Here is a 12,076-nt window from a genome sequence, read left to right as displayed (position 1 = left end):
CATAGAAATGGACTGGTGTGAGCAGAGGGATATGACACAGGACAAATGAAATCTTTGAGCTGAAATTTCTGCATATTCAGCTGCAATTACATAAGAGATTACAAGCCTTGGGATTGGGCCAGCTGACCTGCATTGGGACAACAGAAAGAATGCAGTCTTTTGACCAGGTCTGAGTACTCAAGGAGTGTCCTGTTCTTTAATGTCTGCTTTATTCCCCCCTGGATTAACAAATTGGCACCTTACCTGGTATTGTGCAGTGTAAGAAATGCAGGAAAGAAAGGGTTATTAATTAGTCAACATGGTCTTGTGTTTTAGAAATGGCCATGGGCAGTATGAAGCAGGTCTGCTAAGGATTGCCTACATGGAGACCCGATGGAGCCATGAGGATGGACCTTGGGTTGCAGTGGATATGCCAGGACCAGGAGATAGCCACAAGGAAAGTTGCCAGGCCCAGATGAAGTTTTCTAGGACTGTGAATAGCTTGGCTGGAGAGGCAGAATTGGAACTCCAGAGACTTTTTGCTGGCTAGAATTATTGAACTTGGAGATTTCTCATTGGCTAGAGTTGTTAGACTTGGTGCTATAGAGTTTCATGTTTGCCCTGGTTGTTCTGAATCTTGTATTGGTTGAATATTTCTTTGCTATGCCCAGTCCCATCTTTTGCAGGGTGAGTGTTTATTATGTGCCATTATGGGTTTTTGGGGGGATGTATTTGTTATTATGGATCAATTAAAAGATCTTGAATTATGGGGATGTTTGAGCATCATTAGGATTAATAAAAACTTGTGGGTACTTTTAAAGTTGGACTGAATGCATTGTATTTTACATCATGGATGGTTATCAGTTTATGGGTGCCTGGGAAAAAATGTGGTAGTTTGATTCAGGTGTCCCCCATAAAGTTGGGTGTTCTGAATGATGGGTGCTCAGCTGATGATAATTAAGAAGCTGGAGGCACTGTATTGTTGGGGGCAGGCTTAATGCATGTTATAGCCATCATTTTCCTCTGCCATTATGGGGCTTCCTCTCGAGTCTGTAAGACAAAATAAACTTTTTTCCCACAAGCTGCTCTTGGTCATGTGACTTATGCCAGCAATGCAAACCTGAGTGCAACACCCTGAGACCCATGTTGGGGTCTTCTATTGTAGTGAAAATTGAACTATTCAGTCTAGTCTTAACATGAGGTATTTGGGGTCAGATTTCTGGGAAAAAGCAATCTTCCCAGAAATCCAGGAAGGGTCTTTTCAGAAGAGGATGGAAAGATTCCCCCAGGAGGGCAGAAGTAAGAAAGGCCAGATCCTCTGACATTTCTGACTTGTAGCAAAGTGTAATAACCTACTCTCTTAGCCCTATAGACTCAAAAACATTCCTCATTTCCATCTGGAGAGTGTGTATGAGAGGGCAGTCCTAAACTACCTAAACTACTCCTAAACTACCTCAGACTCACCAGAGGAGAATGGAGGTCAGTGTTGGAATATGGAGGGGTGCCGCCAAAAGTAGAAGGAAAAAGAGTGGAGTCCCAGAGAGCTATCTATCCCAATAGTGCCTCCAAGTCATGGTACCATTTATGAAGCATTCAGGTCCAAGAATAGAAGACCCAGAGCCAAACTGTTTCTTCAACCCAAGATTTTATCAATCACTTGGCAAAAGAATGCCAGGATCTAAAGTGAATGGAAAAGAGTTTCAAACATCCAAGTAAGGGTAGAATGATGGCTTTGAGGCTTTTCAGGGAGGGGTCTTGCATGGGACATGGGATGGGATGGGATGATGCAATATGAGAGGGAGTTAACACCTGTGACCCAAGCCTATGTGTTCTACCCAGAGCCACAGGTGGTAGTTACAAGGAAGTCACATTCCTCTCCCAAGCCCTATGGAAGTAGGACTTAGTCAAAAGAGTTGGTGGAGACACAATACGAACCACCACAGGAGACATTAGAAATCTAAATTTATAATGCAGGGTGACTTAAAAACCAGAAATTATTTTCTCATATCCTTGAAGCTTTGAGACCCCAAGATCAAGATAAGTTAATGAAAAGAGCCTTCTTCTTATCTTGTATATGGCTGCCTTCTCATTATCAACAAAAGATGGTCAGAAAAAGTGCAAGGACATGAATTCTATTCTCCACCTCACTGGCATGATCTCATTTAACCTTAGTTACATCCTTATTCCAAATATAATCACATTGGGGGTTAGGACTTCAATATATTGAATTGGCAGAGGGAGATGTGGGAAAGATAGATACAATTCAGTCCATTTCCCCCAGTAAAACTCCAAACTATATGGCTCATATCACTCACTTTTTTCCATGTCTTTACTAAAGAGGTCAACTTTTCTGGAAAAAAAAAAAAAATCTCCCAACCTGGCTTCCCTTTAAATTTGTGATCAAAACCCTCAAAGGACATGTAGTAATTCCACTGTCTGGAGATCACAACATGTTTCTTGAGTAAGGTTACTTTTCCATCCCTCCAAATAACTTTCTTCCAAAACTTCACATACCTTTCCCCCTTCTTTGCACTCTGTTGCTATCTTCGCCTTAGATTTCATCAGAGATTGAAGCCAAACAAATTTCCTGAGCTCTCCTTAAGCAAACCTTAAAACATCTATGCCCAATTTCACATTGTCTCCTACCACAGTGAAGGAAATTTCCCTCCTTTTGTGTGTAAAATAAAATGTTGAACAAGAGCTTTTCGTGTGATGTCAGAATATGTGTTAAGATGCCAAGACTGAAAACAGTTGGGGATCTTTGTTATGATTAAAATAAATGTTAATGCTACTAATAACCTGTTGCGATGCCCACACAAGTGCAATAGTGGAACACAGCCATGGAGGAGAACCAACTGCTCTTGATTCAGCTAACTGATCCCCTCAGTGGTACAAGACCCATAGCTGGAGCTGGGAAACAAGTCAGAAACATATCCAAGTATAAGACCACTCTCCAGTATCAAGCTACCATCAATCATGGGCTACAAGAGGGCCTACACCTATTAAACTCTCTATAAAAAAAGTAAGGGCTATCTCATTTGTCCTGGTGCTAACTTACTCTCCATTGGAGAATCTGCTTCTATTTTTCAGATATATGCAGATCCTAAGGAGAGAGCCACCCCATCATACCTCAAAAGGGCCCTGGCTAAAACTAAGGAAAATTGGCGAAACAAGCAAGGGTGCTGTTTTCCTGATGAACTAGATACCAGCACAAGGGGGAAGGAGACCAACACCGAGAAAAATCAACGCCTACCAAATCAGAAAGCCAGAGCCCCAGAGGCCCCCAACACCTCATCACTGAAGCAGACCAAAAATGAACCCAACATGGCTCAGGGAAATTTTATGGAAGAGGGGGCGGAAAGTGTCAGAGCCACATGTTGGGTCATGATATGCAGAGACATTTATCGTACCAATAACTGTGGGCTAACTCCACAATGCATGACCCATATACCTCAACATGGAGGGGCCAATGGGGAGGGGGTAGGTCACGGATGAGCCTAATAATGGTACCAAACTGCCTGTACTTGCAGAATAGAAAACTAATTAAAAAATTTAAAAAATGTTAATGCTGCCAATGCAAAGCATCAAGAGATACAGCTCAGTCTGGAGGGATGCCAGTTCCCAGATAGCCCATATAGTGCTGAAAAGTGCAATATGAGCTGTAAGCTTCAAATAAATTTCCTTCCTCCCATAACTGTGCCTGGTCTGGAAGTTCATCCCAGCAACCTGAGGCTATCTACTATACTACCTAAGCCAAACTACAAGCCAAGTTAACCTTTTTAATTGAACATTTTACTTCCATAATGTTTGACTTAAATAAAATTGCTACTCAGAGCACACAGTGATATTTTTATGAAAGTAAATTTGAACACTTAGAAAAGAGAAAAGATGGACTGGATAGATAGTTAAGATGCTTGCCTGCAACGCCTAAGGAGCCAGGTTCAGTTCTCCAGAACTCATGTAAACCAGATGCACATGGTAGCACATGCATCTGGAGTTGATTTGCAGTGGCTGGAGGCCCTGGTGTGTCCATTCTCTCTCATAAAAATAAATAAAAATAAAATATGTTAGAAAAAAAACATGTCAAAAAAGAGAAAAGGAGAAAGAAATACTGCTAGTGAATTTAAATTGGATCACTTCAATATACTCCAAGAGTCAAAGAGAAATTCCTTTAAAATTATATTGTGGCTGTGGAAGATTTATACTTCTAGAATGTGACCTATCTTCAACTAAACCTCATGGGTCCTAATTTAAGCTTTTTATATTTTTGTTTCTGTGCTAATCTAAATATGTCCAACATCCTAACATAAATACACTAGGTATCAACTGTAACAAGGCTCAGCCACAAGATTTCAGTGCTTTTGAGTTTATTACCAATACTACTTGACTTGACCTAAGAAAACACAGGTGGATTCCTTATCTAAAAATCTGTGCTTCTTTCTAGCATTTATAGCTGAGTGAAAGCTAAAGCATTCAATCGGTTCTGAAAGAATGTTGATTAGTATTTTTATTTTAATTTTAATTTTTTAATTATTTATTACAGAGAGAGAGAGAGAGAGAAATGGGCATGCCAGGGCCTCTGGCCACTGCAGACAAATTCTAGATGCATGTGCCAGACACATACACCACCATATGCATCTGGCTTATGTAGGTTCCGGGAAATTGAACATTGGCCCTTAGGCTTTGGAGGCAAGTGCCTTAACCACTAGGCAATCTCTAAAGTCTTTGATTAGTTTTTTGAGTGGAGTAAACTAGAAGGAAAATTAAGAAAAGGCTGGATCAAGGCTGAGTCTCCTATTTGTCAATGTGAACAGCATCAGGTATTATGATAAATATCTTACATCCTCTGTGACATTTAATCCTTACAAAAATTCAGTGATATTTATCTCAGTATCCATTTTTATAAATCGAGGCTTAGATAAATAGAGTTATATAACTGATGAAAGACAAGTTAAAATCACCAGGGACTAAATCCAAGCCTATGTTCTATAACTGGTTAGGTAGTACTGCCAAATGAAAATGGCCATTGAGTACTTCAGAGCATTACTAACAGGTGAGTTAGAAATCCATCATGTTGAACTGTGACGAGTATATTCTGATAGATGTGTCTTCATGAGAGGTTACAGTGGATATATAATAGGGTATTCAGGGTCCAGGAAAGTCACTGAACCCCCAAACCCTACATTCGTTCCTTTCTTTTTTTTTCAGTTTTGTTTTTTTGAGGTAGTGTCTCACTAGCTCAGGCTGACCTGGAATTCACTATATATTCCCAGGGTGGCTTTGAATTCATGTCAGTCCTCCTACCTCTGCATCCCAAGTACTGGGATTAAAGATGTGCACCGCCATGCCCAGCTTTGTTTCAAAATTTTTTTAAATCTTTTTTCAATTATTTATTTTATTTGAGAGCGACAGACACAGAGAGAAAGACAGATAGAGGGAGAGAGAAAGAATGGGCGCGCCAGGGCTTCCAGCCTGTGCAAACGAAGTGCGCCCTCTTGTGCATCTGGCTAACGTGGGACCTGGGGAACCGAGCCTCAAACCAGGGTCCTTAGGCTTCACAGGCAAGCGCTTAACCGCTAAGCCATCTCTCCAGCCCTGTTTCTAATTTTAATCAAATAATTGAATAAAAAGAAGACTGGGAAGCATAATTATTAAATTATTATATTTATTGAGGGAAGTACAGACCCAACGAAAGGCACCCACGTGGCTAGAGATCCCATGAGGAGGGCCTGAAAAAAAAACAAAAACGTGGAAAGAAAAGAGAAAAGAAAGTTCAAGGAGATCTTGCCATGTGGGGAGTTGGAGGGGATGAGTAACCCATGTGGAGAATAAGGGCTAGGGGACCCTCCTGGTGGGGCCCGGGCTGAACCTAGGGAAAAGTCACCCACAGCTGGAAGTTCCCAAGTGATCAGAGAGCCAGCCCTCCCCTTGAAAAGGTATTTATAACCTTATAGTGATGGGCTATCTTTCGGCTCAGGTGAACCAGAGGGACAGCTGATTGATTAGAGCTAAGGGCTATGTCAGGAAGAGGTTATCCTGACACCAAGTTCTGGGAGCTGAACTTGATGAACCACAATGTTTAAATCCTATGAAAGACCTCCCTCCCAGGAGGGGTCCTGGTTGTTTGTAGAAAAACAGGTGTAGGGAACTAGGCAAGAGGTAAGAAGTCAGATCATCTTTGAGTTCTAGCAAGTTCAGACTTTCTTGCCTTTTCCTTACTTCCAGGAGTCCAGTCACCCTAACTGTACCCCCTCTTAGTTTTTGAAATCACAATGGCATCTCAAGGTAAAGTTAAAGAGAAAAAGGCCACTTTAACACTAAACACCCATATACAAAGTTAGCAACAATCCTATCAGCATGGAAATCCCAAATCAGTAAACAGTTCAAGAAAGCCAGGCATCAGAAAACTGCTTTGCCATTAAACGACTTGTCTGTTTTTTTATGTGCAAGATTATCTTTCTCCCATCTAGGGAGAATGGGTGTGTCAGAGGTTTTTTTTTTTTTTTTTGACAACTGCAAATGAACACCAGATATATGTGCCACTTTATACATCAGGCTTTATGTGAGTACTAGGGAATCAAACCTGAGTCTTCAATATTTGCAAGCAAGTGCCTTTATCGTCTGAACCACCTCTCCAGCCCTAGATGTCAATATTCTTCATTCTTACAACTAGGTTTGCATTGTTTGGTCTTCTTTGGGGTTATGGCCATGAAAGAAATTGACAATGTAAAATGATCATTGTGAATGTTCAGTTCTAAAAGTATGGGGGGGGTTCTAATGGGAAAAATGTATCCACTCCATAAGAATATCAGATTTGAATTCTAAAATCATTTAATTAAGTGAGCACGAACTCTCTTTCCATGGCCCTGCACACAAATTCTCGTGATTCGTACTTGATAGAGGCAAATAATGTGTAATGTGATAATATAAGTCCGGTGACTTATATTAGTTTTAAAAAAATGTTTTAACTTATATTTGAGAGAAAAAGAGGCACATAGAGATAGAATGGACACTCCAAGGTTTTAGCCGCTGTAAACGAACTCCAGAAGCATGTGCCACCTTAGGCATCTGGTTTATGGGTCCTGGGAAATCGGATCTGGGTCCTTTGGCTTAGCAGGCAAGCGCCTTAACCGCTAATCCATCTCTGCAGCCTGACTTGTACTTTGTTTGTGGGGTTTTGTTTTGTTTTGTTTTTGTTTTTGTTTTTGTTGTTGTTGTTTTTCGAGGTAGGATCTCACTGTAGCCCAGGCTGACCTGGAATTCACTATGGAGTCTCAGGTTGGCCTCGAACTCACGGCAAACCGCCTACCTCTGCCTCTCGAGTGCTGGGATTAAAGGCGTGCGCCACCACGCCAGGGCTCCGACTTGTACTTATTAAACACAAGACTCTAAGACTTTCTTTGAACCCACGATATTGCGCGGGCACACACACGCACGCACGCATCAAGCATTATTTGTTTTTCACTAGGGAATAAAAGCAAAGCAGAAAGAGAGGTTAAATACTAGCTCATTGTCATAAAATTGACCCTTCCCAATCTCCGTAGACAGGCCTCCAAGCATCCACTTCTCCGGCTCCACTAAAATGAAACTGTGTTAGGCTCCGCCCCCAGGACTGAAGGGAGCCAATGAGGGCGCGGCTCCGGCTGATCGCGCTCTGGGTGTCATGGCGGCCTGCAGACAGTACGGCTCGTGCCTGCGGCTCCGGCCGCTGTACGAAGGTTCCCTCCGTCTGTCCGGGCGCAATCGTGCACTCACCTACTTGCAGGCGCGGGCACTATGGAGCAGCGCGGGGTCCAGAACTGTGGCTGTGGACTTGGGCCCCAGGTAAGACACGAAGTGCGTTCCCGGTCTATTCACAAGATACCCTATCCGATCCGGCCAACTCTTCTTTAATCTACCAAGGTAGAAATCCAGCAGCCTAGTTCTCCCTAAACTGTCTTTACTCTCAACCTAAATTCAAAATTTCCTCCTCCGGATTGGAAGCCTGTCTCCTCGGACTCTTTTCCTTCCCGCGTAGTCTGGTGCTCTTTGCTTCTTGAACCTCTCTCTAGTTGCTCGGTTAGGACTTCCTTGCTCCATCTGGGCCTGCCTATCCACCTGACAACATCACCTTCCCAGACCCTTGGTCTCTGAAGTGGGAAATGTACACCTCGAAGTAGCGAATTGTTAGGGTATACTTACGTTATCTAACCCAGTTAATTACATTAACTGATGGTCCAAAAGTTTTCCAGGATGAGTAGGAAAGGAAAGGACATGTCATTTTACTAAAAGCACATGATATCATGCACGCAATCCTGACACCTGTAGTAAAAGTACCACATTAAGTAGTTAATACCATAGAAACATAAGCGGAATTTACTGACAGTCAAAAAATTAGTAAGTGGCCGGGCATGGTGTCACACACCTTTAATCCCAGCACTCGGGAGGCAGAGGTAAGGAGGATTGCTGTGAGTTCAAGGCCAGCCTGAGACTGCATAGTGACTTCCAGGTCAGCCTGGGTTACAGTGAGACCCTACCTTAGACAACAAAACAAAAAATTAGTAAGTACTAATGGGACTAGGTGGATTCTGAACTGTTTCTTCCTTACAAAGCCAGTACTTGTTCCAGGGATCTGTTTGCCAGAATCCTTGTCAAACATCACTTTAAAAACTGATAGCTGGGTGTGTTTATAAGCCTAGCACTCAGGGAAACTGGGGCAGGAGGATCTTGAATTCCAGAGCAGTCTGGACTATTTGGCCACAGCCTATCTCAACTCCCCAGTCCCCAGCCCCAAACTTCTACATGAAATTTTTGTAATAGAAAAAACTATTAGTGTGTTCTTTATATATGTATTTTTAAAAATTTTGACCCTAGCTTATTTTTTAAAAAACCCATACACACATAAAATCTGTCGTTGAATCTAAGCCTTCTTCGTTTTTGTTGTTTGTTTTTGACTTTCAATTCATTTTTTTAAACCTGGTGCTGGGAATAGAACCCAGGTCCTTGTTCATACTAGGCAAATGCTCTACCACTGAACTATCTCCCAGCCCTTAACTCATTTATTTTCATTCAAAGTCTTACTTTGATACATAATGCGTACAAAATTGAAAAGTTACACAGGATTAGTAAAAAAAAGTTTGCCTGTGTTTTCAAGTACTCACCAGGCTAAGGCAAGAGGACCACAAGCTCCAGGCCAGCCTGGGCTATTTAAAGAGACCCTGCCAGGCGTGGTGGTGCAAGTCTTTAATCCCAGCACTCAAGAGGCAGAGGTAGGAGGATTGCTGTGAGTTGGAGGCCACCCTGAGACTCCATAGCGAATTCCAGGTCAGCCTGGGCTGGAGTGAGACCCTACCTGGAAAAAACAAAAAATAAACAGACCCTGTCTCTTTTGTTTGTTTTGGTTTTGGTTTTGTTTTTCAACATAGGGTTTCACTCTAGTCCAGGCTGACCTGGAATTCACTGTGGAGTCTCAGGGTGGCCTTGAACTCAGGGTGATCCTCCTACCTCTGCCTCCTGAGTTCTGGGATTAAAGGCGTGGGCCACCATGCCCAGCCCTGCCTCTTTTTAATTCATATATATATATGTATATTTTTTTTTTTAAATTTATAAGAGAGAGAGAATGGGTGCACCAGGGCCTCCAGCCGCTGCAAGTGAATTCCAGATATGAGCCACTGTGTGCCTCTGGCTTATGTGGAGTCTGGGGAACTGAACCTGAGGCCTTAGGCTTCACAGACAAGCACCTAAACTGCTAAGACATCTGCCCAGCTCTGCCCTCTCCTTTTTCTAAACAAACACCTTAGTTGTTAGGCTCTACAGAAACAGACCTTGGGCTGTAGTTGGGTGATATCTAGATGAGCTGTAAGCTCTCTCTGTCTCTGGCATTCTTTAATTCTGACATATTAGGGGAGGAGGCACTACAGCCCTCTGTCATCTTTTTTAAGTAGCCCTTCAATCTTCCTTGCTTTTGATGTCCATAAGTCCTGTCTCTTTGTACTTGTTTACTTTTTCCTGGAGAACAGAGCTTATGAAGCTTTAGCTCTTCCTTAGAATCTCTGATTACTTGATACAAGCTAAAAATTGTGCCAATTTCATTTTGTATTGGATTTTTATTTTTAAACAGAAAATTAGAAATATCCACTGGAAAACTGGCAAGATTTGCAGATGGCTGTGCTGTGGTACAGGTAAGAAATCCCTGTTTTTGAAATTTTCATCCTAAAAATGGTGATGGAGACTAGTGCTAAGTATCTTTATAGCATCATTTCTTAGCATTGTGGTGCTAGAATTAATTCTGATACTTGTAATAGTTCTAGTGTCAGAATCTTGCTAGACCAGTAGAGGATTAGATGTGGGAAAGATCCTTTAAGATCACTTCCAAGCATGAGTTTTATTGTATTCTGGTAACAAAACCCATTATGGTTTTCTAGAGAAAGTAATTTCACTATTCTCTTCAATAGTAATACTTTGGAAATTTTCTTTGTACATAGCTTAAATTTCCTCATAAAGAGTAGTAAATGTCCACTGGGTGGGGGGTGCATCCCTTTAGTCCCAGCACTCGGGAGGCAGAGGTAGGAGGATCGCTGTGAGCTCAAGGCCACTCTGAGACTACAGAGTGAGTTTCAAGTCAGCCTTGGCTAGAATGAGACCCCACCTCAAAAAACAACAACAAAAAAGTGTAGAAAATGTGATTTGATTCATAGATTTTAACTGTCATCAGATAGAAAGGATGAAGAGTGAATAATTATTTTCTCTGTAATCACATGGAATAAGAAATACCTTCCCTTGAGTTTATTGGGAATAAGGATTCATTCAATATCTATTTAGAAATTACCTAATTTTAAAAGAATGTATCAATGTTACAATTTTTTTTCATTTTGCATGTGTGTTTGTATGCATGTTTATGTGTGTGGAGGCGCATGAGCACATTTGTGCAGATATGTATGTAGGACAAAGGTCATTCTTGAACGTCATTCTTCAGGTATGCCATCCACATCTTTTTAAGATAGGATCTCTGAATGACCTGGAGCTTACCAATTATACTAGACTGGCCAGCAAGCTCCACCTTTCCCCATCTCCTCAGTACTGGGATAACAAGAACACCATGTCCAGCATTTTTACATGGGTACTAGAAATTGCACTCAGGTGTTCTTGCTTGTGAGGCAGTCACTTTTACTAATTTAGCTATCTTTGTAGCTCAGGAATTTGCTCATATTGTTGCTGATAATATTGTTCATATTTTAACTAAGTCAGGTGACACTGCAGTGATGGTCACAGCGGTCAGTAAGACAAAACCTTCACCTTCCCAGTTCATGCCTTTGGTGGTGAGTATTTGCAGATTTATCTGTACATGTGGTAGAGCATAAATACAGAATTTGTAATTTTTTGTTCAGCATCAGAATGAAAATATAAACTACAACAGAGGATTTCTCTTGTTTCATTTGAGTCATTAAGAGAATACAAACTGATTATTAGTAGTAAGCATAGTTTAGAATGTCTAGGTATATATGTGAGCTCATAGGATCAGTAGAAGTCCATGAGTACTTTGACAGTGACTATACAATAAATTTGTTGTCTTGATGGGTTTTTCTTAGTATGTGTCTGCCACTATATGTTAAGTGAAGAGTTCATTAGAATTTTATTTCATCTTTCCAATGTAAGAGAAAAGCAGTTACATCTAACTGTTTGGATGCAACAACAAAAGGCAATGTTGTACTGGACCATAGTAAGCTACTGTAGGAGGTCATAAGGCTATGTAGTCATCTGATTGCTAAGGGGAAATTTTTTTATCAGTTGGTTAAATCATTCTATAAACCCTTCTTCATCTGAAAGATTTAAAATGTGAAACATAAATAAAATATCCTTTACTCACATTTTAGAATATGTTGTTAACAATCTTGGGAAAACTGGATTTTATATAAGAAAAGTTAAAATACAGTTTTTTACTAAAATAAAGAACCCATATAAACTGTATTTTTTTTAATTGCAACTTTAGGTTGACTACAGACAGAAGGCCGCTGCAGCAGGTAGAATTCCCACAAACTACCTTAGAAGAGAAATTGCTTCCTCTGAGAAAGAAATTCTTACAAGTCGAATAATAGGTAAGATTAACATAGAACCCTTT

General features: G+C 41.0%; 1 protein-coding gene across 3 annotated transcripts in view; it reads left to right on the top strand.

Annotated features, from left to right (window-relative positions):
• The first annotated feature begins 7,636 nt into the window (after positions 1-7,636).
• Pnpt1 (polyribonucleotide nucleotidyltransferase 1) overlaps positions 7,637-12,076 on the top strand; it is a 124,886-nt gene continuing 120,446 nt past the window's right edge. For all 3 annotated transcript variants that reach the window (XM_045147396.1, XM_045147395.1, XM_004668964.2), the window contains exons 1-4: positions 7,637-7,803; positions 10,079-10,139; positions 11,202-11,276; positions 11,948-12,053. In XM_045147396.1, the coding sequence (XP_045003331.1) occupies positions 7,643-7,803; positions 10,079-10,139; positions 11,202-11,276; positions 11,948-12,053 (403 nt within the window). In that variant the 5' untranslated portion in view covers positions 7,637-7,642. The remainder of the gene's footprint in view (positions 7,804-10,078; positions 10,140-11,201; positions 11,277-11,947; positions 12,054-12,076) is intronic.

Source organism: Jaculus jaculus, chromosome 4 (assembly GCF_020740685.1).
Source record: "Jaculus jaculus isolate mJacJac1 chromosome 4, mJacJac1.mat.Y.cur, whole genome shotgun sequence".
In the NCBI taxonomy this organism is placed as follows: domain Eukaryota; kingdom Metazoa; phylum Chordata; class Mammalia; order Rodentia; family Dipodidae; genus Jaculus; species Jaculus jaculus.
Note: the sequence above shows the minus strand (reverse complement) of the source record. Positions and strands in the feature narration are given on the sequence as shown.